The following is a 27,555-nucleotide window of genomic DNA, read 5'->3' as shown; positions in this document are numbered from 1 at the left end:
TTTTGTGGACACATTATTAACACATGTTAATCTTTATTTCAACCAGATGGAAATATATACATGCATATATGTACATAATAAGTATACAATTATTACGTACATATATGCATGTATAGCATCTTTGCAATATTTAATTTATAATGTATTAATAAATTAAATATGGCAAAGGTGCAAGGTAGAAAACCAGCTGTATAGATGCTGTTTGAAGATTTCAGCATCTGGTCCTTGGCATCCCTGCCCTTTAAAGTAAAAACAGAACTGGAGACATGTATAGGTAGTTTCTCCAAGACATCAAATAAAATTGGCTACATAGATCCACTTTATTTTATTTCCTGTACGTACAAGATTGAAGATGTTATGACATATAGTATTTCTAATATATTGTTTTTTTTACAAATGTTTTGCTAATGGAGGACGGTCTGCAGGACAGATAATAATGCATACAGTGCACTTTCATAGACTAAGCTACTGGAGTTACCCTGCACTGTACTCATTTTTAACAGTCTCTTCTGCACTATATTCACTTTTTTTTAATAGTCGTGTATCACAGCTGTTACCCTGCACTATATTCAGTTTTAACAGTTTTCTTTATCTCCTTGTATTTTTATATCTGGTATATTTTTTTGTACTTTGTACTTTTCACTGCCTTTTTACTAACATGTTTTGCACTATGGAACTGTGATGCTGGAAACTTGAATTTCCCTCGGGATCAATAAAGTTACTATCTATCTATCTATCTATCTATCTATCTATCTAATATAATTTGTGCAATAACAGTTGCAAAGATGTTCAGTGGATATGTCTTAAAATTACAGTAGGTTACAGTGTATGTAGTTTTGATTTTGATATTTAACTGATGCAGTTTTTGTGCAAAAATGTGGTGTTTTTATTTTTTATTTTTTTAAGACGGCACTTTTATTCTGAAGGATTAGAGCCGGAAGTCTTTCAGTTGTTGCTGCTAGGCAACAACAGACGGCAAGCGTGCTAGCTTTAATGGTAAATCCGTGCAGTTGGGTTTCACGGTGTAAAAGCTTGAGTTAAACCTACATAGTGATGAAATATCCTGATGTTATTTGTGTGCACTCAGTTGCGGATTTCTTCTTAAAATGTCGGAGACTCGATTTCAACCACAACCGCACAAATATGAGCCAAAAGATGCAGAATAATGTCTGTGTTTGCGGCTACCGATGCAGCCTCCTGTGCTGCTGTACCAGAGCTGGCTGAGATGGACCACCATGTAAACCACATATAGTTCAACAGGGTTAATGGGCTTAACGCTGCTAATGCTGCTGATAACATGGCTAATGCGTGGTGTGATGGGCTGCAGAGGATTCCCTTGTAAAGAATATAATAGATCCAATTTAAGGTGAGTTGCTATCATGAATGTTACTGTTTTTATTGATTGGTAATGCAGCTTGTAACATTTATTTATTTTATGCATGGAGCTATGGCTGTCCTAGTTTTATGGGATATATATATACATATATATATTTATTTATTTATAATATAATATATATATATTTATTTATAATATAATATATATATATATTTATAATATAATATATAATAATCCTATAATATATATTTATTATATATTATATTATTATATTATATTATGGTGGGCATTATAGAACATATATATAATGCCCACCATAATATAATAATATAATATATAATTATCCTATAATATATATATATTATAGGATTATTATATATTATATTATAAATATATATAAATAAATAAATATATATATATATATATATATATATATATATATATTATAGGATAATTCAGTGCACTGCCAGCCATTTCACATCAAAGTAGTCCTCTGTGTCGTTTTAAAGTAGCATGAGATTGTATTATATAGTCATGGTATCTTTTATACAGTTGTTACATACATATAAGCAGGGAATGAAATTAGCACCTGCCACCTGCCAAATACAGGGTAAATGTTGGCTGTGGCAGGTCAAGATTTCAGGTCACCTGCCACCATGGCAGAATATTAATATTAATAAATATTATAATAATAATATTATATATTATATATATATAATATTATAATATAATATTAATATTAATATAGTAATATATAATATTAAAATATTATTTTCAAAAGCAATTTCTAAATTAAAAATAGTCAGTGATTAAGGTTACATGATCCATATTTCTACTGTCTGTTACCACTGACTCAGTGTTTACTAGGGGTGTAAGAAAATATAAAAAATATGGAGTATTGCAATATTATGTTTTGCGATACTGTATCGATTCTCAAGAACCCTGTCTTGAATTCTAACTAATAGTTTACAAGCAAAGGTTAACTCAGTCAATACTTTGTTTTATTTGCAAAGAGAAATGCAAGTGCAGATCCTACCTTTCTGATTTCTTAAAAAATAAAAAATAAACAATTTTTTACTCAGATTTTATGCATGTGGCGGTGTGTTTTTTATACTATGACCGTTTTCCTAAATTAGATTTTAAAAAAATCTATATATTGCCCTGCTTACAGTACCGCAATATGTCGCGATGTATTGAATCGTAACCCCTGTATCATGATACGTATTGTATCGCCAGATTATTGCTAAAACACAGTCCTAGTGTTTACAATTCTAAAGCGTTCTACATAGATTTTAGAAGTGGCAGACAAAAAAATTGTGTGGCTAGTAGAAATGTTTAGTGACCTGCCACAGTGGCACGTGAGAAAAAAAACTTAATTTCAGACCAGAGGCATATAAGCCTGTGAGATTAAAAACAAAACACAATCGTAGCATATTTTTGTTTTCTGTCTCTCACACAGGATGTCTTCAACTCTCATCCGCCACTAATGGGGACCTAAGAGACCCACCACTGGATTTCTTAATTGAAACTTCTTCTCCTTAGAGAAACTGGAAAGTAAACATCAGCTGCCATGCGTATCAGTCTCTGCCAGGGCCTGTTAACCGGCGCCATCGTCCTCAACCTCCTCATTCTCTACTATGTGTCCCGGGCCCAGCAGCAAATGATGGACAAGAGGAAGGAGCTTGGCAGGGGCACGAGGAGGGCTGCCCTACCTGCCTCCGGTCTGGGGGGAGGACTGGGGATACTGGTAGGAGCTGGAGGTGAGCCGGGAGTGGTTGGAGGTGAGGGACACAGCCGTGGCCCACGTGTGACTGTTCTTCTCAGGGAGTTTGAAAACTTTGAGAATTATGTTGGGGATGTAGCTAATTCCTTCCTCCGCCAGAGACCTGAGCTTCCCTTCCTGGCTGTGGCTGACACGTCTCCGTACCCTCCCCTGGTGCTTCCGGAGGGGGCGCGCCTTCTAGTCCTCACCCCTAGTCCCGACCAGCCGCCGCAAGCTCACAGGCCGGAGTTCCACGTCCAGACGGAGTTTGTGCTGCTGGTGCCGGACGGGGTGGAGTTGGAACAACCCCGTGCTATCGAGAGGCTGATCAGGGAGTTGGAAGGTGAGGGCGGGGGGCCTGTGAGGCTGGTAGCTGCGCCCGTGCTGGCTCGATCTGCCGTGCAGTGTCTCCACCTGCGGGTGAACCTCAGAGAGTGGACAGCCACCTACTCGCCGGCCGCGTCTGGGAGCAGCGGGAGCGTGTGTACAGCTTTACAAGGAGATGCAGTCGTCCTCATTCGCACTGAGGATCTCTTTAACCTCTCCGTCCCTCTGGGGCGGCCCCTCTTCTCCTCGCTCTTCGTCCAGACTGCCTTGAGAGGCTGGAAGGTCAAGCTGCTGGAGGGCCCTTGTTTCTCCGCAGCTCACCGGCCCCTCTTCGGCTCCGCTCACAGCCAGTGGAAGGCCGACACTCGACTGAAGGAGGCCACTGGGAAGCTCATGAGGAGCTTTGGTATGAAGCGTCTCCTGCTGCCCGATGGGAAGGATCAGTGGTACGGCTGCAGCAAAGAGACACCTCGCTGCTTTGGCACCGTGCAGGATGACACTCCAGACTACCTTTATCTGGATCGCTGGACACCTCCCTGCTGTCTGCGTGCTCTCAGGGAAACCACCAAGTATGTCATCAATATCCTGGAGACCTCAGGTGTGCGCTACTGGCTGGAGGGTGGGACTCTGCTGGGCGCCGTCCGCCATCAGGACATCATCCCATGGGATTATGATGTGGACCTGGGCATCTACCTGGAGGACGTACCCAACTGCGATCACCTGAAGAATCTGGACTCAGGCTCTCTTGTGGATGCTAACGGCTACGTCTGGGAGCGGGCAGTGGAAGGAGACTTCTACAGGGTCCAGTACAGCGAGGCCAATCACCTGCATGTCGACCTGTGGCCGTTCTATCCACGCAATGGCGTCATGACGAAAGACACATGGACGGAGCACAAACAAGACGTGGAGTTCCCGGAGCACTTCCTGCAGCCGCTGGTACCCATGTCCTTTGCCGGCATCAGCGCCTACAGCCCCAACAACCACCGAGGCTTCTTGGAGCTCAAGTTTGGGGAGGGAGTCATTGAGAACCCCCAGTATCCCAACCCCGCAAAAAAGAGGCTGGACAGAAGCAAATTATGAGAGATGATAAAACACCTCAACTTATTTTTATTTATTTATTTTTTAAAACAGTCTAAAAGATGATGCCTGAACATTAAATATGGTGCCAAAATGACTGCATTTGCTGTCAATTTTACCACAGCTATATCACCAGTATAATCTCATGCCTGGTCAAATTTTCTCTATTATCAGTGTTTGGATTTAAAGGGGACCTATTATGCTTTTGTGTTTTTTCCCCTTTAGTCTATTATATGTTTTTTATGTGAAAGTAAAAGTTCTGCAAAGTTACAAAGCCCAAAGTCCACGCCAAAGGGAGTTACTCTCCCCCACAGAAAAACTGCTCCTGAACTGCCTGAAACGCCTCGATTGAAGTCGCGCCTTTTCTTCCGTAACATGGTGATGTCACCAAGTAACACATTTGCATAATACCTGCCTAGTGGCTAGTTTGGTAAGCCCTCAAACAAAGCTAGTTAGAGTGGAGCTGTAGCAGAGTCTGAAGAGTTTTGTTTGGTTGACCAATCACAACAGAGTGGGCCAGGAGCTCAAACAGAGCGTTTCAGACAGAGGGTGAAAAGAGGTGTTGCAGCACAGCCGGTACAAGAAAAGTAAAGCGTTTTTTGAACATTAAAGCACTTAAACATGTTCTAGTAGAAGCCCAAAATACAAGGTTGTACCTGAAAATAAGCATAATAGGTCCTCTTTAAAGTCTAACTAACTTTGTACTGCCTTTTTATTTTTTGTCAGAGTGGTGAGATTTTGTTTGCAAAGGGCATGACCACTTGAAAGATTTAAACTAGTATTTACATCAGGCATATCTTAAAGAGTTAAAGACTAGTTTTACTACATGGTGTACTAAATCTGTATGTGTTGCACAGTAAAGTAGAAATAAGACTGTTGTAAAGATCATAAATACTTTTAAATTATATTCATATTGGTTTCTTGTTAAAAGCTACAGTGTACATTATCTTAAGCAGGATTTAAGGTTTTGTAAAGAATTATTTGTGTTAAATAAGCCCAAACCGGTGTGTATTGCATTGATCTGCACTGGTTCTTTCAGTTTATGCACAGTTTATGAATGAATGTTTTATGTATATCAGATGCCATTTGGTACCTGACAGCTGTAGCGTGGTGAGTACATTTTGGTGTAATGAGAAACACATTCATTCACCCTGTCATTGTTGGCATACGGAGAGGATGAAATGTTGCTTCATCAGGCCTCAGTATTCAGTAAAAAAAACGTAAAGCTTTGACTGAATTTGTTAATGAATATTAACCCTTAGCCCAATTATGTGTGTTACTACTGAGCGCCAACATTATGTTTTCAACTGAAATGGAAATTCAATTCAGTAGATTAATCGAAACGAGAAGTTGCACATAAAAACACACCAGCTTCTCCAGGAAACGACATGTTTCCTGTAGTATTGTCACTTGTGTGTGGTGTATCAAGGTGTCACTCCAACTCATGAACTGTTCGAATAAAAGGAGTTGTAACAGATTGATGCTATTTTATTCATTTCTTTCGAGGATTGTTGGCAAATCCATTTGTGAATAGTAAATATGCAATGTTGGTTGTAATCCTTTTTGAACACTAGGTGGCACAACACACCAAATTAATTTACTATGGCGTTTCTAACTCCTCTAAGCTCCTGCACTAAGTTGTGTTAACCGCACCTTCGACGGCAGCATTATGGGAGTTCTTTAGCCATTATGGCAGGAAGCCCAAGGGGTGGAGGATTTCATGACAAGGGGGGTGGAGGATTTTATGACGGGACAAACAGGAATGCGGCTCGCTTGTTCGTCAGACTGGTCCAGTGATGTAAACTAGCTTCCTAGTATTACTTGAGAAGAAGTTCCTGTGTTTAACAAAAGATGTGTCACCTGTTGACGCTGCACATGTTGAATTCCCTTGAAGTGTGTTTGCATTCCTCTTACTTACCGTTAGATAACCAACATTGTTCATATATGGCCTTGTAATTACATAAGCATCTGTACCGCAGGGAGATTTTGTGTGGTTATTTCTGGATGCAAAGACAAAAGGATCTTAAATATGTTCCCCTCTTGCATGCTCCTACAGTATGGTATCTATAGGGGGATTGACTGTAACATGATGGAGTGCTTGCGACTAGTCACGTAGGGTTATTAACAAACAAATCAAAAAGTTCTAACAAACAGCCAAGAGACAGCCAAATATAAAAAAAAGGCCTTTATTGTTTAAACCCTAAAGACAGTAAATCCAGACTGTAATCGGGAGAGTGTTTGGAAAACATAGCCCCACTGTAATAAAATGACTACCATGTGCATACACACATACACAACACAAATCCTACGCTCGAACCAGACAAACATCCAATATGGTGAAAGATTTTCAAGAAAGCATGAAGTAGAAACTGAAGCACAATAGTTGTTTTGAGGCAATGGTTGACATTTTTAGCATTCTCTGATGACATAAGACTGTAGTTATGATGAGGCCTCAGGCCTGCAATGATTTCATAGAGGACCATTATGGTAATATAGCAATGCAGACTTCAGGAAGTGTGAATATAACATTGGTAGCATATATCCTGGTCATTTGGTAGTGCTTTAAGTAAGGGATGATGAACAGTGAGCCGGTCATTGTTGTGACAGAAACCCCCGACAAGATGGGACAGAGATATGGATGGAGGAGATAAACATTCAGTAGTGCAACTGTAGTTAATGTTGCACACATATATATTGCATATATGCATGTTGCATTTGAAAATAGAGTACAGTACCTAATACAACTCACACCGTTTACTGCTACACCACACAGTCTCCAAAGTCTCAAGTTTCCTTTATGCCCTCTGTCAAACTGCACAAGAAAACCCCAAAAGAATCACCAAATGGAAGCACCTCGTACACACACAGTCTAGACTCTCACCCACCACAAGTTTATAATGTAAACATAAAAAAAAACACCAACACCAACCAGTTATGAAAAGAAGACTTAAAGCTGGCAAAAAAAAAAAACACTAAAATTTGGAGTTACCAACATGTCATAGGCTAAAATATCTTTGGATTTTGATCAGGAAAATAAATATGAATTGAACAAATAATCATCTTAGGCATTATTAATAACATACAAGGAGGCCTAAAGACCATAACTAGTATTTCTTGTTTATAGCCGTCACAGCCAAAACATTATGTAAGTGGAGACCTGCTATCTTTCACTTAAAACCTTGATGTTTTCAGGCCTTTGAAGCAGCATGCACTGCTGCTGTTTGATCAATGTAGAGATATCCATGTAGTGGAAGGACTTTTGTTAGTTACTTACACATCACATGAAGTCACACCACACTTTATACAACATCAAACAAATGTCCAGACTGTGCTTTAAATCCCATTTGTGCCTTGTTTAAGACGCTAGTACTTACACAGGACAGCAGCATGAGCAAAAGGTAGGCTATAATAAAAACAAACAATCTCCTTGGAAATGTCATTCAATGTTATCAGGAGTTCAAACGGTCTTGTTTGCTGAGTCGGTGCGATTTTTGGTCTCAGAATATTAAGGACAGTCTTCAAGACATAGTTAAACCTGAGGTTGTGTTGCTCGCCATCGCACTGATGTCAAATCAGAGGAGGGAGAATGCTCTGAGGTCGATCTGTGTCCACGCATGTTGACGGATTTTGAGTCCTTGAGAAAAGTTCCTTCTTTTAGTTGTGAGACGTTATCGATGACATCATTTCCTTCTGTGTGCTACTGAGGATATTATTTCATTTTGTGTGCTATATTGCTGTTTCTCACCATGAGAAAGGCATCGAACCATTGGCATGGATTAACCACGGACATGATAACACACTAATAAAGGTCTTCAACCCCACCCCCAAAAAACTATAAAAAGAACAAATGTTGTGTGCCTTTTGTTATACAGATTATCAGCCATTTCCATGCAGAGTATGGAATAAAGTTAAATTAGAATACAAGATATGTATTTTGAATATGTTAAAATAAAAATCTGCACGAAAGTGGCCATAATCATGTATAAGAAAATACACAAACAGCATAAGTTTATACATTTAACAACAAATATGATCATTTTACTGTACGGGAAGATTGAAATTTGACAGTTGAACACAAAAAAAAACAAAAAAAGGTGACAGTAACATTTAAAAAAAAAAAAAAAAAGGTATTGGATTCCAAATGGAGAATATGAAAACTTTGTCTTGCTAACAGCAAGCTGTGTGGTGGTCCTCGTCAACTTTGAAAGTCGGATATTTTCAAAGAGAAATTTGACCAAGTGATAAATACCAGTTGTGTACAAATTGGTAACAGGGGCCAATAAGTAAATACATCCACGTTACTTCAATTTCTCCATCATAATTTAATGTAACGTCTTCTTCTTGTAACATTACATCTGACACAATCTCAACCCATCGTCTATCGGTCAGAATTTCGGCGAGTGCAGACCAGAGTTTACTGCTCATGTGATACGACGCCTAAATGACGCGTGACATCTCCTCTTTTCACCCTCCTTGTCCAAGACTTCCTTTTCGTGCGTTGCTCATTGTTTACAGTTCGATTAGCAACTTGAGACACGAGACTGGAGTTGAGAGACGACATGTACGACTGGATTGTTTCACAAGTAGCCAGTTTACAACCTAATTTTTAAACATTAAAAAGGGGAACTCATTGGCAGACGATAGCCGTTGGGTTCCCAGACTGCATTTTGCCCAATGCGTTCCGCCTCTTTTGCTCTCCACGCGGACTGTTTACCTGCTTTTAACCAAAGCCTGCTCGAACGTGATTGATCAATACTACTCGGACTTCAAACCTAAACGCTTTCGACGCCAAAATCTTGTCCAGTTGCCTACAGATTCTACATGTAAATGCAGAATAGATTCATAGAGATTACATCTGCCATTGCCAACATCTGGCAGAGGGTCACTTACTGGTCCAGCCTCTTGACATCCCAATGGATGTATACAGTATATTGGTGAAAATCTGGTTTATACAACTTGGTCACATGATACAATTCTGACTTAAAAATTGACGAGGAGCGACAAAATGAAACATTAGTAGCCAGACTAATGTACAATACTGTCCCTCAACGAGGAAACAAAAGTCACTGTGCATAATATGGATTTTTAGTTTCCCCCCTTGACCTTTTTTGCTTTCTGCCCAGAATAGTGTTGAGAACAGAGAGTTTTGTCATGGCATCGTAGTGTGCGTGTCCATCCTCTCTTTTTTCTTCAGGGCAGAAAAAAAGGAAAAGGGGGATTTGAACTTCAGGTCTCGGTTTTTGCAGGAGTGTCAAATAAGTGAGTGTGTCATGGATGGTGTCAGCAGCTGGATTTACATGACGGACTCTTTTTCACTAGCCTTCTTAGCAGCTTCTGCAGCACCAATAAGCGGCGAGTACTCGGGGGGAGCGGGTTGGTCACTTTCCATCCTGACCTCGCTCAGCTCTGCTCCCTCCTCTCGTTTGGCCGTGCGGTCCACAAAGTGCTGCAAGAGCCCGGCTCCGAAGGCGTCGCCCTCGACATTCAGCACCGTGCAGGTACGGTCGCTAAGGAAAGACAGAAATGGATGGCAAGCGATTTTAATACGATATGTAAATAACTGAAATTTTGTCAGGGAGCATACTTAGATTAGATTATGTGGAGTATGTCATAATTGTTGCTTTGCTATCATGCTCTATGTCTACGTAAAATACAATAAGGTTTTTGTACTCACACAAGCCAGTCAACAGCCAGGATGAGAGAGATGTCGTTGGTGGGCAGTCCTACTGCCTCCAGGATGATGGCTAGGGTCAACACACCACCAGCAGGTATACCTGCTGCTCCAACACTTGATGCTGTAGCTGTCACACTAACACATTAGGAGGGAAGATGACACAAGTTAGACACCAACAGAGCAGATTCAATTTTACACAGCGACTACATTTGCTCTGAAATACCTGATAAAGTAATTGTACAATCGGACACGATATCTAATATGGCTGGGATACACCTATCTCCCGATGTGATACTATCACGATACTTGGGTGCCGATACAACATGTATTGAGATTTTTAAGTGTTGTGATTCTACAAGTATTGCGATTCGATATTACGATTTATTGTGATATTTGTTAACTTTTTTTTAACACTAGACCATGGGGAAAAGTTGAATCATACACTTCTAGGGACTTTTACTTTGGAAAATATCTAAATTAATACAGTGAAAATGTTTTTTTTTTCAGCATGTATGTAGTCAGAGATGTCCTGAAGTCAAATATATCAGTCATTGTGACATACTCCTGGTGAAGATAACCCAATCAATCTTATTTTGGAACGGATGTGACGTCACGTTACTCAGACTACAACAATAAAAGCGGCAACTTCCTTCTACCTCCACATAGAAAATATATCGATTCTGGGATTAAAAAAAAAACAAATTTTCACATACATTTGTACAATCTCACATGGTATTGTGTAACTGCAATGTTTCAGTGACTTACAGGATGGTAATGACTTGGATGAAGTTAAGGGAATAGTTGTTCAGCTGAGCGATGAAAACAGCAGCCACACACTGGAAGAGAGCGGCTCCGTCCATGTTCACCGTCGCTCCGATGGGCAGGATGAAACGGCTGATGCCCTTGGAGACGCCGTTATTTTCCTCTACGCACTTCATCATCAGGGGCAGAGTGGCGGAGCTAATAAGAAAAGGAATGTGTGAGTGTATGAAGGTGAAAGGTATGTGCTTATGTTTGTACAGAGTGTGTGTTTTAGAACAGGACATCCTCAGTACAACCGGACAGAACAAACAAGTGTGTGTGTGTGTGTGGGACGGTCAAGAGCAGTGAGCAGCAGTTAGTTTATTACCTGGAGCTTGTTCCGAAGGCGGTTGCCAGAGCTGTAAATATCCCCCAGAGGAAGGTGTATGGGTTCTTCCTTGTGATGATGAAGTAAATGGCGGGCAGCACGAGGAGGCCGTGAATGGCATGTCCGACCATGCAGCAGGCTATATATTTTCCCAGACTGGCGAATAGGGCGCCAACATTCTCCATCTCAACGATCTTGCCAGCTACGAGGAACATGATACCGATAGGGGCATACCTGTGGAGACAGGGTGAAGGCAGGAAATTGGGGACATATCATTTAATAATTATGTTTCTGGAACAGAGCACAAAGAATATCCTCTTGTATTCAATGATCAAACAGAGAGAGCTTTATACTGATTTCATTCTAATCCCTCCTAACCCAGAAACATGCAGGTCTTTCTTACCACATGATCCAAGAGACCAGCACCATGGTGGCCTCGTTGAAGGAGTTGAAGAACTTGATGAGGATCTCTCCTTCCTCTCCCAGCTTCCTCAAAGCAATGCCAAACACAATGGCAAACACGACCAGACCGAGAATATTCATGCCGTCCTGGTCTGTTCCAATGGGCACCTAGAGACATTGATGAAAAACAGTCAGATCCACACCACTCATCATTCTAGAGACACAACAAGACAGTGTCCTTAGTGTATTTGCGGTCCAATTTCATGCGGACAACTAGGTCATTCACTTTGCTCACCTTTTCCACTGTGATATTTGGGTTTCCATCCGTGCCGTTCCTGGTAACCAGCTTGTAGCTGGTTGCATACTGGATGGGGGAAGAAAAGTTTTTGCCCAGTTAGTTTAGTACACTCATATTTCTTTCATACAATTTATAATTATAACTATGTAAAATGATAGACTCCAGGTGCGATACTTACTGATTGAAAGGCAGCGGACACCAGGTTGGAGGGAAAGATGTTTCTGTGGAGAGAAATACAACAATAGTTTCAATTCCTGTCCTCAGTGTGTACCAGGTGCCCTGGGGAAAATCCAATGAAAAACACGTGGCTGTAATTTGGAGAGAGATGTTTTGCAACTGAAAAGCAGAATACAATGCAAGAGCTTGGGCCTTGTTTTTTTTTTTCTCTATCTGCACACATAACAGCATAAAACAACCGTGAACACTAATATGAATGGACACATAGAACAAGGAACTACAATGCAAACACATTGTAAAGCAATAAACTGCCCTCCGTTGAGTTCATAACTGTTTCTGATGAAGTCTGAAATGTTTGTGCACCGCATAGAAAAGTTTAAATCGACTACAAAGCATCGTCCTACTTTATAGCAAAGACACTAGCTATTTATTTCTGTTGCAGAGACAGCGTCTAGACCCTTCGGGTATCAGTGATAGTTCAAACAGAAGGAATCACAAGACTGATCATGTGGAAATAGCTGAGAGAATTTAACTATTAATCCTCGCTTTTCACTCTGCCCCCACTTCTAATTGCTGTTGTATTATTCATTGTTAGTTAACAAGTACACACACACACACACACACACGCACACGGTGGTACATAGGTCCAACTGCCGATTAAATCTCCAAAGAACTCATGAAACCCGTGTGTCCCCGACACCTCTATATGTAATGATTTAGAGTAATAAGGCATTAACTTCACAAGCGCGTTCCATTCATTCCCTTTCATTGGAGCCATAATGCATTAGCATTAAACATCATGTGACTGTGTGACAGGGCAGCATGAAACTGGATCACAGGCTGAATTCCGGTTGTACTGCAAAGACCCTGCTAGGCTTTCAAGCCAATATTAAACTGTATTTGGATATTAAAATGGATTTGCATTACACACATTCTTTCATCTTACCATATGACAATTTAGTATAATTAGGCCTAGCCTAATGGATGTTAGAACAGCCTCACTATACTGTTTTAGCTCAAACAGCTAGACTGGAGCCCAATTTACATACTACCACTCCATAGGTTTATATGACAAAAGGCCTCCAGTCCATGTTGTGTCCTGAGTCATATTATCAGACCATTTCAGTGTTTATAGAACCTGAATGTTTGGAAATGGCAGCACAGTGTTGCTTTGCATTGAGCATTCCCATTCACTCAACTTTGCATAGAGTTGATAACGCAGAGCTAAAAACTGAATGGCTCCGCTTCCTTGTTCTCTGTTGTGGTTACGTCCTTCCTGGTACAGGTAAAAACCCAATTCTAATGAAAATATATGTGCACTCTTGTGGGCGTTCACTGACAGCCACAAAGGTTTCACCAACACATCCCTTTCTAAAACACACTTCAAATGTATTCAACACTGAATAGGTCGACATTCTTGAACGTGTTCCTTCTAAATATGCATGTTGTGCTAAATATATGATATGTTCACTTATCTATTAAAAGGCTATGTTTATTGTAGGGCTGTCAAAGTTAACGCGATAAAGTGTAACTGCAAAATCGTTTTATCGCCACTAATTTCATTAACGCATTAACGCAACTTGCGATTTTTAGGTTGTAGCGGGCTCAGTTTTAAAGCTAGGGTAAAGATACTGGTATCATGAAGCTAGAAAACCTAAGGAATTCATTGGTACCAATGACGTCATACCAGCTCGTCGCGAAGGAGGCTAAATAATGCTCAAAACATGCACTACATTTTGGCGAGGAAAAACTCGCCTGGCCATTTTCAAAGGGGTCCCTTGACCTCTGACCTCAAGATATGTGAATGAAAATGGGTTCTATGGGTACCCACGAGTCTCCCCTTTACAGACATGCCCACTTTATGATAATCACATGCAGTTTGGGGCAAGTCATAGTCAAGTCAGCACACTGACACACTGACAGCTGTTGTTGCCTGTTGGGCTTGAGTTTGCCATGTTATAATTTGAGCATATTGTTTTATGCTAAATGCAGTACCTGTGAGGGTTTCTGGACAATATTTGTCATTGTTTTGTGTTGTTCATTGATTTCCAATAATAAATACATACACACATTTGCACAAAGCAAGCATATTTGTCCACTACTATGTTGATTAAATACTTAACAAATCCACTTTGGACAATCATGTGATTAAATATTTGAATCGACTGACAGCCCTAATTAGTTTTAGTTTTTGTTGAGAGAGTGTTTAGAGAAGATCTCATACGCAGCTTGAAAAACCCTCGGTGTGAACTGAAATGTATTTAGCATCCTCAGGCAGTTCCTTTCAAGAAATTGACCTACAGGTTAAACATACGGTTACACACATGACACTTTTGTAGACCTACAAATAGACCTACAAAACACATTCAAACAGTCATGATAATAACATATCACATGATGTCCTCTGGATTCTTTAGCAGCACACTGATTTGGGCTTGGCAACAGGATAGACTGATGAATAAAATGTTGGCTGTATCAATTAACTTGACTGTTGCACAACCAAAGATAATGAGTTGAGTGGTATGACAACAATCCACAAGATCAAACGCCAAGGTGGGTGCGTTTCTTTTATGGCGGGCCGTCGACTGCTTGAGGCAAATTGCTTTCCCAGCATCTTGTTAGACCAAGATACTGGTAACTTGACACTACATTATCTAGCATATGTTGAGCTTGGATCCACAGGATGAAAATATACTCAAAAAATGAAGGATAAAAAAGGATAAAACACAGTCTACCAAACTATCCAATACCACAAGTACTTGGGATAAAAGCAGGCACTATGTGAACCTCTTTTGGGTAATACATTGTGCCACACAATAGTAGTTACTGTCACTACTTTCTTTCATCTCAAGGCAAATACTGTGTCAATAAATCTAGCACTGGCGGCTAGCGGTCACCTTAAAGTGGGAAACCAAACAACAGAGAGTAGATGGGAAATGTCAACAAGGATGTGTACTGTGTAGGAGTGGCTCTAGTCAGAGTTTAACCCATATCCCTAGGCTGACAGCTGTTCTTTTATCATACTGTGTGTGGACAATGACAAGATAGGCATTTAATAAAGTGTGTGTCTGTGAACAATGACCAGGCCATTTTTACGCTTTGACGAGCAGCTCTTCAGTTAAAGCCTTTGTTGTCAAAACTAACTAGGACACCAACTGAGAGGGATCGCTCTAATGAGAGGCACGGGTTTAGTCTGCTGTCTTGGATAATGTGTAAGTGTGTGTGTGTGTGTGTGTACATGTGTCGTGATGTCTTGTGTGCTGCACGAGATAAAACATTACATTTTTTTCTCATCAGAACATCAGCCTGTAAAAGAAATAAATCTGGACAAATTGAATTTGAGATGTTGCATTCAGGAACATCGGTTAATAAACTTGATCGCCATACTGATTCTAGAAGTGAAGAAGTAAATCCTTTTTCATTTTAGCCTAGAGTCAGACAAAATGCTAAACCAGATCGTTGTGTTGCAACTTGGACACTGTTATGTAAGGGCCTCTGATATAAATCAGGGTAACAATGTTAATCTGTGAGTTGGTCATGATTTGCCCCGTTAACCTTGTATGTCTAATCTGGTCGTGGGCATCATTAAATGTTTTTAGGAGGTGTTGCCAGCAAGGCAAGGTCACCCCGCAGAGAGGGTGGAAAACTCTGGCTTCATTTAGTACACAATTCCATAATTCATGGGAAGCAGCGCTGAACGTTCCAAAGAAAGCTCAAACTAACCACACAAAATTATGCAATAGAGTCCTAAGTGTACACAGATTGCTTGGGAACAGTGACTTTCTGTTACACAAGTCCATATCTCTCAATAAAAAGAGATGCAAAGTGCAGTTGTTCTGTTTCTTAGGCATCAAAATAAGTTTATAATGGATTGCCGGATGGTACGGCTGTCCCGAATACCATTTTCTGGGCTTCGCAGAGAAATATTCTAAGGGATTCGAAGCTTCGTGGAGCCGCTGACGCACTACTGTACACACACGCACCTCTACACACAACAAACAGCAATATCTGTCTGAGAATAACTAATGTAAGCAATGTTAAATATTAATAGTGAATAATGTTGTGGGATTATTCCCCTTATTTCATGGGCTATTTTGGGATTTATACATTATTATTACATACTTATATATAAAAAAAGATTAAAAAAAATGAAGCATTCAAACAGTGAGAGTTTGGAGGTCGAATACAGTGGCCACAATTAAAGCTTTGAGGCATTCGGGTCAGCCGTACCGGAGAGTGTACATCACATATTCCCAGTAAACTCAAAGGAGTATGTTTAAACTATACACAGTCCAGTTTCTTAAAAACATCACAAGCCTCTTCAGCTGATCTCACACTACTATGCCATTGCGTCGTAGTGTGTAGCAATGTGTTTACAAAAGGTTGAGGTTCGATACACTTTAACCTTATAGTACAACAATATGCTGAATTGGCTGAGATAAGCAACGCCATCTCTATCCGGATTTTGGGTAACACAGGATGTGTTAAAGAGAAAACCGCCTACCTCGTGCAACATGTTGTGTAAGATGCGTTACTTCGAAATCAATACATGATAATGTGTCAGAAGATGTATCTATTTCAGTCTCTGAGTCAATTGTTTGCCCTTTCCGAGCACTGTTGCCTTCCTTTATTGCTCAGCAGATGAGGTGGCTCATGTCTCATACATTTCCCATGAAAGAGACACATGATAAAAAAAGACAGTGCGAGCGACTGCTTCCCCAAAAGAGACCGATAGAATAAGGTTTAGAGCAGTGAGGTGATGAATACGGATGCACCAATCAGACTTTTTCAGTCGCGATACCTCTGCTTTGGGTATCGGCCAATACCGAGTACCGATCCAATACCAGTGTTTCATTAATAAGCTATATGCCTCACTGTGTGGTAGTATTATTCTTTTATGTGTAAGGCAACATCAGGCTTGACTTAAACATTACTTTCCTAACTTTGTAAAACAAAATGTAACAAATAAATACATATATGTAAATTTACTGAATTATTATTATTAAAATAATAAATCGTACACCAGCAACTTGGTAAAAAAAAGTCTTCAAATTTAAGAGGAATTACAGTTCAAATGTAAACTTTTTAATGCAGCAACCCTTTCAAATTGTAAACACTGAGTCAGTGGTGCACAGTGGTACCAGACCGTAACATTTTGGAATATATCATGTAACCTTAATCCATGACTATATGTAATTTAAGCTTTAGAGTTGCTTTTAAAAAAATAATATTTCTTAATATAAGGAAAAACCTGTCTGCCATGGTGGCAGGTGACCTGAATTGTTTACCTGCCACAGCTAACATTTACCCTGTATTTGGCAGGTGGCAGGTGCTAAGACTCCACAACCAGCACTGCTCCCAGTAGACCACATACACACCAAAAAACTGACAATAACCTGATATTTTCAGGTGGAATTTCATTCATTCATTCTCACTGTGCAATATCATTTTCCACTTGTTCAATTTTGTTAATAGTCTGTTTATTGTCAATACTGTATATACTGCTCCTATTTTTATACTTCCTTCTATTTAAATGGTTCCTGTTTTGTTACACTTTGTTTAGCTCTTTTTTACTGTGTTAGCTGATGCATCTTGTTTTTTGCACTATCCCCTTTGCTGCTGTACACTGCGAATTTTCCCACTGCGGGACTAATAAAGGAATATCTTATCTTATCTTTACTTATCTTTACTTATCTTTACTTAATTTCATTCCCTGGGTGCATCCCTAGTGAAGAACGGATACACTCTGACCTCAAAGTACAAAAAAGGTCAACAACTTTAAGACCACAGGTCAAAGGGTAGTGAGCAAACCTTCCTTCTAACATCAGTGAGGTGTTTGGACCACATTTCTCTTTACCATGTGTCTGTCTGTACATTTTGTCTTTGAAATGTAACAAAAAAAAAAGAAAAGAAGAAAAAAAACTACATCATACATTCTGTCATCAATTCACTGGAAAGGAACATCCTCCGAAATCACCGTATAAGAAGAGCAGACGTTATTTTTACAGACGGGGGCTGTCCCTGACAGGAAGAGTGTCATCACGCAGCTTTCTGTGGTTTACAAGGTGTCAGCAGAGTCTGTATTACGCACATGAAGAGAGGCGCTCAGAAGAGCCCTGGGGAGTTAACCTGCATGAAGACACTGCTGAGCTGATGCAACCCTTGTTGTCATTGCAGCACACCTAGACAGCGGTAAATTAAGCCACATGTCCTATGTATCCACTGTCCACTGGTTAGTAGACTTATGTTCCCCTTTGGGTGTCTTAAAACTAAGATAAAGTGGGTGTATAACATAGCAATAAGTTAGATATCCCCTATATGTCCCCTATGAATAATCCCATTCATACACACCATTATTGTGCTTGTTGTCATTACAGCACACCTAGGTAGGGGTAAATTCAAACTGTATTTCAGACACACAGGAGGGTCCATAGCAATAAAAGAAAAGAAAGAAAGAAAAAGAAAAGAAAAAAGAAAATTAAGCTACACGTCTTATGTACCCCACTGTCCAGTGGTTGGTAGACTTATGTTCCCCTTTGGGTGTCTTAAAACTAAGATAAAGTGGGTGTATAACATAGCATTAAGTTTGATATCCACCTTGTTAGCCAGCTTAGAACATTTTAAAAGGAAATTATCATCACATTTAATTAATGATGTCTAATTATCTTTTGATATGTTTAGATATATTTTCTTCTGTACTGTTCTTTGTATGTATTGCATTGTTTTTATTGGATTGTTTGGTTTTTCTGCCATTTTGTGTACTTCTTGTTGTTGTTTAACTTTTGTTGTATTTTTAAAATTATATTAGTTTAGATCTTTCTTCCTTTTTTGTTATTGGTTTTTTTTTTCTCCTTGGGTTTGGTTGGAGGTCGTTTGTATAAGCATGTGGCTTCTTGACCTCTCCTGACACATTTCTTGTTTTTTTTTCATTGACTGGATTTTGTGCAGTTTAATATATATGCAAATAAATAAATCAAAATAAAATAAAATAAATGAACACGAGTGTCTGTTAAAGTTTGGACAATGGGTACAGGTACACTACCATTACAGGAAGGCTATACAGGCTATATGATTTAGGTTAGACTGGAGTCTAAGTCCTTATTATGATTGCTCAGTATATGAAGATTTAGTTATTATTAGTAAAAAAAAGCCTTCATCTGTGATGACTTCTGATTAAATGATTATAAACATTTCAGTTGTGTTTTATCTAGGGCTGTCAATCAATTAAAATATTTAATCTTTTATCTGTACCTTAAAGGAGATTTGTCAAGCATTTAATACTCTTGTCAATATGGGAGTGGGCAATGTCCTTTCATTCATACACACTTACACACCATTCTTAAACTACTTTTAACACCTGTGTGTGTGTGTGTGTGTGTGTGTGGTGTGATGGTGGACTCACTGACCTGATCAGATCCAAGAAGGAGTCTATAATTTCTTTAGCAGCAGGCACCCCGTCATCCAATCCTTGCACCATTGGTTTGGCCATAGACCCGGACCCAGGGGTGATGATGAAAGCCATCACGACCCCGATGGAGGACGCGATCAAGGTGGTGACCAGGAAGAAGAGCATCGCCCAGCCGCCCAGTTTACCCAGAGCTTTCGGGTCCAGACTGGCCGAGCCGGACACCAGACTGCACACCACCAGCGGGATGATGATCATCTTCAGCAGCCGGATGAGCAGCTCTCCTGGGAAGCCGATGTAGATGATCTGGGTCCGGCTGAGCGCCACGTTGCGCACTCCGAGACCGATGAAGACGCCGACGAGGACCCCGGCCACGGTGAGGATCACCAGCAGGTTGGCCATCACTATCCGCTTCACCCGCCGGGCCAACGGCTCCGGGCTGCTCTTGTTGCTAGGACTACCGGTTCCGTTGGTTCCGTTGGTTCCGTTGCCCAGCTGCTCGTCGAGGCCGTTGGACGCCTTTCCTTCCTCCATGTCCATCTTCTCAGCCATTAGTTACCCTGGGAATGATCCTCAAAGCACAGGTATGTGTCTCTTAAACTATTGCGGTGGAAGTAACTTTTAATATTACTAGCACTAATCTGGCAGCTTCCCTCTAACGCTCGGTGTTCCTCTTTCACTGTGTGTGAGTTTGCGGCGGTGTGTGTGAGCTAGTTATCAGGAAAGCGGCTGCCTCGCACTCCATGACGCAATAGAGGGGCGTGGTTACATAGCGGAAATGGCGGTTACTCACATGTGCCATTACATTCATTAAACATCCTGCATTCATATCTAAATGACAAGTTCATCCTGTTTAAAGGACTGAGGAACAGTTTTTCCCCCAGGTCATCAGACTTTTTAATATATAATTCATACACCTTCTCACACAAGAATATATCTTATACTGTATATACTGTATATGTTCTTAATATGTCCTTTTATAATTGTAATGTAAATGAAATTGTAATGTAAATGTAGTATAACTTATTATTTTAATTTCACACGTTTGTACCTGTATAACCGGCGTGACAATAAACATCTTGAATCTTGAATCTTGAAAAATGAACACAAGAGTGTCTGTTAAAGTTTGGACAATATCTACAGGCTGTATAGGGATACATGATTTAGGTTAGACTGGAGTCTAATTCCTTATTATTAGTTTTCTTTATTTCTTTATTTTTTTTCTCTCCATTTTGTTTTATCCATATTTCATTTTATTTTATTTTGTTATGAGGAAAAGAAAGAAAAAGAAAAGAGAAAAAAAGAAACATATATATATATATATATATAAATGTATATATATATATATATATATATACTGTATATACACTATATATAAAAAACAAGGAAAAACTCCTCAACTGGCCCGAGCATGGGCCATGCTGCCCCAACACCGACTGGGCTCCTCCTCCATCTCCTCTCTCCTCCCTCCAATGAGAAAATGGCAGTTGTCAATTACTCCAATGTTCCATTACATTTATTAAAACATAATGCAAAATACTATTAGGCGTGTTTCTTTTAAGTCGTTGGTATTTTAGGTTGCATTCATATCCAAATGACAAGTTCATCCTGTTTAAATGAACACAAGAGTGTCTGTTGAAGTTGGACAATGGGTACAGGCGGGGTCTGAAATTAACCTTTTTCCTCACCTGCCACTGTGGCAGATCACTGAACATTTCTACCGGCCACTCAATTTCTTTTGTCTGCCACTTCTGAAATCTAGGTAGAACACTTTAAAATTGTAAACACTGAGTCAGTGGTACCAGACCGTAGAATTTTGGAATATATCATGTAACCTTAATCCATGACTATATGTGATTTAAGCTTTAGAGTTGCTTTTTAAAAATAATATTTCTTAATATAACGAAAACCTGTCTGCCATGGTGGCAGGTGACCTGCAATTTTTACCTGCCACAGCCAACATTTAGTGTGTATTTGGCAGGTGGCAGGTGCTAATTTCATTCCCTGGGTGCAGGTACACTTGCCAATTACTCACATGTGCCATTATATTCATTAAAACATAATGCAAAATACTATTTTGCGTGTTTCTTTTAAGTCGTTGGTATTTTAGGTTGCATTCATATCTAAATGCCACGTTCGTCCTATTTAAATGAACACAAGAGTGTCTATTAAAGTTTGGACAACGGGTACAGGTGTACTACCATTACAGGAAGGCTATAGGCTATATGATTTAGGTTAGACTGGAGTCCAAGTCCTTATTATTAGTTTTATTTATTTATTTATTTATTTTTTTCTCTCCATTTTGTTTTATTCATATTTAATTTAATTTTGTTATGAGGAAAATAAAGAAAAGGAAAAGAGAAAAAAAGAAAAATATACATATATATATATATATATATACACAAACACTAGCTATCTGCAGGTAGTGTGGTTTTAAAGTGTTTACAGAGGTAACATTATCTAATAAGTAAACAGGCTTTACAGTATCCAAAGCACCACGTCTTTGATGGGTTTCTACAAGTGCATCGTGTGCTTATAATTTACATCCGCACATTTCAACAGGATCCGGCATGGTGTGGTCAGAGTGAAACCTCGGCAAAGCTTTTTTTTGTTGCCACATCTTAAAAATGTAAAAGTTGTGGTAATCATGACATTTTCCCCCAAATTAAGTACAGTTTTATAAAATTCACATTCAGTTTATTGAGGTACTTTTATTCTCTGAGACTACAAGGTAACGTTACACTGCCTCTCCCACCCCCTCAGCCAATGATCATGTTTATTTCTCCCAATATGGTGCAGGAGTTGTAATACATCTAGAACAGCAGATGTTCTAGGCTGAATTACTGATAGAATATAATAGATATACTGTAGTTTGAGACTTTGCACACAAAAGTAGAGTTTTGCCTCCCAGCAAGCCAATGAATGTTAGAAGCATATTCATGCGTGTTTACGTAATTCATTTTCTGCTTGATTTAAACTTACCTGAAACTAGCAACCTGAAACTAACTAGAGCCTAAGTACTGCACCACGCAGTGAAAAGAACAGCTGCTTGCCAATTCCCTTGAGCATCCTATGCAAATTCCCTTGAGCATACTATGCAAATCATGCAGCTGAATGAGAATTTAGAAAACTTTCAAAGTGAGGAAAATTAATTGAAAATTACACCCAATGTTAAAGCTAAAATTAAAAAAATAAACTCTGTCAACATTAATCTACTATTCCCTTTTATTGGGTTAGCAGTTAAACTGGGTAGCTGAGGAGCAGAGGCTCTGCCTACACAGCTGTGGAGAGAGACTGCCACTGGACTTTGATGAGACCTCCCTCGTCTGTGTGCTTATTTGCTCTCCTCCCAAGTACCAATTCAACAAAGAATACCATTATTGTTGTAGTTATATCATCAAAGGGTAATGCATGTGGAACCACAAGATAACCACAGCGATACAGTTCATCTAATGAATCATTCATCCCCATCATCATCATCCGGTATGTTTGAATGACAAAGAATTATAATTGAGAAGCAGGGTTTCATAACAGAGACGCCACATCCTTCTCCTTTCATTCTGATATTTTTCAAGGACAAGTGGTGGCAAAAACTAAGAATGAAAGTGAGTGAGAGTGAAAGTTTGGGATGGAAACAGTCAACGAGCGGTATCAAATTTTCAAGAAATCATGGTTTCCTGGCTACCACCCTGCGGTTTTTGGCAAGGTGTGCATCGAAACCCGTAATAAGAGACAGACTCTCATTGTCTGAAATACTGAAGACTACAGTCTGATAGCTTAAAATGTGTGTGTAGGGGTCCAAGAAAGCCTGGTGTTAGCTTACCCTCAAACAACAATCCGAGCCCCTTATAAACAGGGACCCGCTGTTAGAAATTTTGTGGGAAAAGCAACTTTAACACCAAAGAAAACCCACAGGACCATAACTCAGGCTGATAGGAAGCTGTCCTCTCAGAGCTCAGTTTGTTATCTCAAGCTTGTTCTTTGTTCCCGCTGACTGTGTGAATGATTGGAGGAGTCGCTGTGATTCTGTGAAATAGGGCATTGCTCTGTGAGAAAGGACGACTTCAATAGCTAAACCCGCGGGCACATGAGAGCCGAGAGAGTTTTTTTAGAGTAGGCCCCATCTATAAAAACACACGATGCACACACACACAACCTGCACATGCTGTGGAGATGAGTTTTTTGCTGTGATTTAGCATCTCAAAATTTGACTGGTCATCTACATGCAGATCTCTTACAACAAGAATGACAAATCAATGCAGACAGGAGTGTTCAATCAATGATATTGACCACCTAGAGCATGCGGTTGACATGAGCACATCCATGGCAACAGGTTTGATTTTTGGTTTAAATATTCTCTACTTATATATTTACCTTGAAGCCTGTGCCTCAGTCTAACTGACCACTTCATTTCTCTTTCACTCACAGGCCGTATGTAAGAAGCGGACGTAGTCACAGTGACGTCACCCATTAGTTTGTGGACTGCCGTTTTGAAGCCTCGAGTTTGACATTTTGGCCGTCGCCATCTTGGTTTTTTGCAACCAGAAGTGACACGAGAGGATGGAGCTAAGCACAACCGAATGCTGAATAAGACATTTTGGTCTTACCAACAAAAAAGGTTATAATTAGCTTTCATGAACTGAAAACACACTGTGAAAGGGTTAAAGTTGAAAACACAGACAACTCCCAGACCAGACAACGCCGTGGTAGCGACCTGTCAATCACAAGGTAGCCACACTCTAAAGCATACTCTGCTTTATGGTCTATTTTACTCTAAATGGGACCATAATTTACTAAATTAACATCATGCTGTATTGAAGAAGACGGGAAACTAGCGATTGAGACCATAAACTCATGTTTAAAATGTTTACTGAGGTAATAAATCAAGTGAGAAGTAGGCTCATTTTCCTCATAGACTTCTATACAATCAGACTTCTTTTTGCAACCAGAGGAGTCGCCCCCTGCTGGCTATTAGAAAGAATGCAAGTTTAAGGCACTTCAGCATTGGCTTCACTTTTCAGACCCTGGAGGTAGCCCACTGGTTTCACTGCATATAGGCACTTTTACTGTCCACAGCTTGTGCAGCTTCAGCTTATAAGATGGTGAACATGATAAATGTTACGCCTGTTTAACATCAGCAAGTTAGCATTGCCATTGTGATCAGCATGTTAGCATGCTGATGTTAGCATTTAGTTCAAAACACTGCTGTACAGCCTCAAAGAGCTGCTAGTGAGGCTGAAGACTCTTGTTATGGTATAACTCTGTATGCAGGTTTGTTGATGCACCATCATAAAAACTCATGAAATAAAAATACGGGTATGCAAAGGTAGAAGTGATGGTTAAATCTGAAAAGCTCACATTTCCCCTACTTTCTTTCTTTCTCTCTCTTTGTTAATCAATTAGTTGTCAACTGTTAAATTAACCGCCAACTATTTTGATAATCGATTAATCGGTTTGAGTAATTTTTAAGATGAAAAAGTAAAAATTCGCTGATTTCAGCTTCTTAAATGTGAATATTTTCTGGTTTCTTTACTCCTTTATGACAGTAAATTGAATATCTTTGAGTTGTCGACAAAACAAGTTATTTGAGGACGTCATCTTGGCCTTTCGGAAAAGCTGATTGTTATCTTTCACCATTTTCTGACATTTTATAGAACAAACAGCTAATCGATTAATTGAGAAAACAATCGACAGATTAATCAACAACGAAAACAATCGTTACTTGCAGCCCTACTAACTGGTGGGGTTACTGCTTGATTATGTACCTGAACAAAGGCACAAAGCATAAGCATCATGTGACCTCTGAAACTGGGACACAGAAAAAAGTGTCGGTCAACAAAACACAGCTGTCTCAGGTATCGTGAGAAGAACAGGTGGGGGACTGGGAGACTGACAATAAAGAAATTAGAAAGGTGGAGACAGAAAGGAAACAGAATACCACATCCTATTGTGCCATCAAGTAACTAAATTCTGCTGTTGTCATGTAGCAGGACCAAGTCGCTGTACAAAAAACCTTTCACTGACTGCAAGCTCACCGCCAAGTGACAATGTATTTTGTAAGAATTCTACCAAAAAAATGAGCTTCCACTGAAGATAATGATAACAACGTGTGTCCATAAACCACATGGTGGACAAGGAATGTGCTGTGTCATGAAAACACAGCATGGGTAGATTCAGCATCCCTGTTATCCCTGTAGTCCAGGAGTGGCGGGAAGGCCCCTAAACCCTGTCTGATCTCGTAGAGCCTTATGTGACCAGAAGGGGCCTCCCGAAATTATTCACGGATTTACGCTGTGTAATCAGACTCCCATGTCCTGACTACAACCATCCACCTGTGTCTGTTACAGCCTGCCTTTCATAACCACACTGGCTTCATGTACAGATGAAATATTATTTCAATTTAAACAATCTAATTATCTAAATTACTGACTGTCTTTTTCATTTAGGATCATTTTGCATTTTTGCCCAAAACGTGCTTGTTCTGGGACCCCTACTCTTATTACAACATACCAATATCAATCATATCAATCACACGCACAGGAACAGTCTCAACTGTTACCATGGTGAAATACACAATATAAAAAGAAGTTGGATCTTTGCACTACAATAATATTTTGCAGATCAGATGGTGGATACTGGATGGAACCAGCTTCAACCCAAAGCTGCTGGCAAAGTGACAAATAATGCCTAAATATGTTGGCCTTTAATGATTCATTCATTGATGATTGAGAAGTTCTAACCATGTCATGCTAACTTGTCGGGAAGAACGCTAAATAACACTACAACATTTTCAAAGGGGTCCCTTGACCTCTGACCTCAGGTACTGACATACATGCCCACTTTATGATAATCACGTGACGTTTTGGGCAAAGACCATGCAGTTGTTTGCACGTGGTACATATGTGTTATTTTCTCCTATTCTAAAATGATGTGTTTGAATATTTCTGCGTACTGGGGTCCCGAAACAGTCTTGGAATTGCATAAATTGGGTATCACTGTAAAGCTGAGACTCTTGTGGATCCAATGAGCCGACTTGTATTTAAGTGTGATGACGTTAGTCCCCATAGTAGCCATTTCATATAGTGAGACCATTTTTTGAAACTTGACATCACTGTATAAAATGACCTATGGTGACCTCTAGGATAATCACAGCCTCATGAAACTTCACAACCACAAACTAGAGACCTAAGGCATTTCAGAGGAGGAGCTTTCCTGTTTATTTCTGATTTATGGCTAGAAGCTTTCAGATGATGTACATCACTTATATTTGACATCTACTGTTGATCTATTATCTCCCCCTAAAGACCCCCTGTACACCTCTAAAAAAAAAGCTGGCGGAATGGTAAAGGGTTAGATAACAATTTATGTCGAAAGCTCCATACAGCTGTGAATCTTCGTTTTTCTTCCCCATGCCTAACACATATTCTTTCTCACACGACCCTCCCCCATTCACAAACACTTTTGGGTTAATTATCCACACGCTGTGTACATTTCGCACGAGGCATCTATGAGAGAACAGTTTAAACCGCACCATATGTTGGAAAGCTTTTTCTGTGGCCCATATGTTCTAGCTTTAAATGTTTAACTCTGCACTGCACCTCCCCTTCCACCACAGCAACATTTTCCTTCGGCTTGTTTTTGCCCTAAAGGCTCAGTTACTATGAAATGTTGACAAGTGTTTTGTACCCTTAGGTGAAGTATTTGAAGTGTAGATTTTGGCAGCTAACACTTTATGCTTACGTACACAGAAGTATTGAGAGCTAGAGTGTGATTTTGCATTCTTGTTTATTTTTAATTAATTATCATATCTACAGAAAATCCTCCTCCTCTTCTTTAGTCTTGGATGCGTCTGATAAAAATAAAGGACCAGTGATAGGTGGGGTGTGTTACCTAGTGGAGGTTATAGCTGTCTGTTCAGTCAAAGCTGATCAAAACACCCTGGCACTGCCTCAGGACCCAGATGGCCAT

General features: G+C 39.8%; 2 protein-coding genes across 2 annotated transcripts; one reads left to right on the top strand and one right to left on the bottom strand.

Annotated features, from left to right (window-relative positions):
- The first annotated feature begins 942 nt into the window (after positions 1-942).
- LOC119492112 (fukutin related protein) lies at positions 943-4,805 on the top strand. Its single transcript, XM_037776489.1, has 2 exons — positions 943-1,366; positions 2,796-4,805. The coding sequence occupies exon 2, from the start codon at positions 2,907-2,909 to the stop codon at positions 4,503-4,505; it is 1,599 nt and encodes a 532-aa protein (XP_037632417.1). The 5' UTR covers positions 943-1,366; positions 2,796-2,906; the 3' UTR covers positions 4,506-4,805.
- Positions 4,806-6,672: 1,867 nt separating this feature from the next.
- On the bottom strand, positions 6,673-20,385 carry slc1a5 (solute carrier family 1 member 5). The gene is made up of 8 exons (XM_037775474.1): positions 19,589-20,385; positions 12,184-12,226; positions 12,003-12,071; positions 11,709-11,875; positions 11,306-11,539; positions 10,942-11,136; positions 10,177-10,311; positions 6,673-10,009 (listed from the first exon to the last, which is right to left on the bottom strand). The coding sequence occupies exons 1-8, from the start codon at positions 20,137-20,139 to the stop codon at positions 9,796-9,798; spliced, it is 1,608 nt and encodes a 535-aa protein (XP_037631402.1). The 5' UTR covers positions 20,140-20,385; the 3' UTR covers positions 6,673-9,795.
- Between the last annotated feature and the right edge of the window lie 7,170 nt (positions 20,386-27,555).

The sequence above is a fragment of the Sebastes umbrosus genome, chromosome 7 (assembly GCF_015220745.1).
Source record: "Sebastes umbrosus isolate fSebUmb1 chromosome 7, fSebUmb1.pri, whole genome shotgun sequence".
In the NCBI taxonomy this organism is placed as follows: domain Eukaryota; kingdom Metazoa; phylum Chordata; class Actinopteri; order Perciformes; family Sebastidae; genus Sebastes; species Sebastes umbrosus.
Note: the sequence above shows the minus strand (reverse complement) of the source record. Positions and strands in the feature narration are given on the sequence as shown.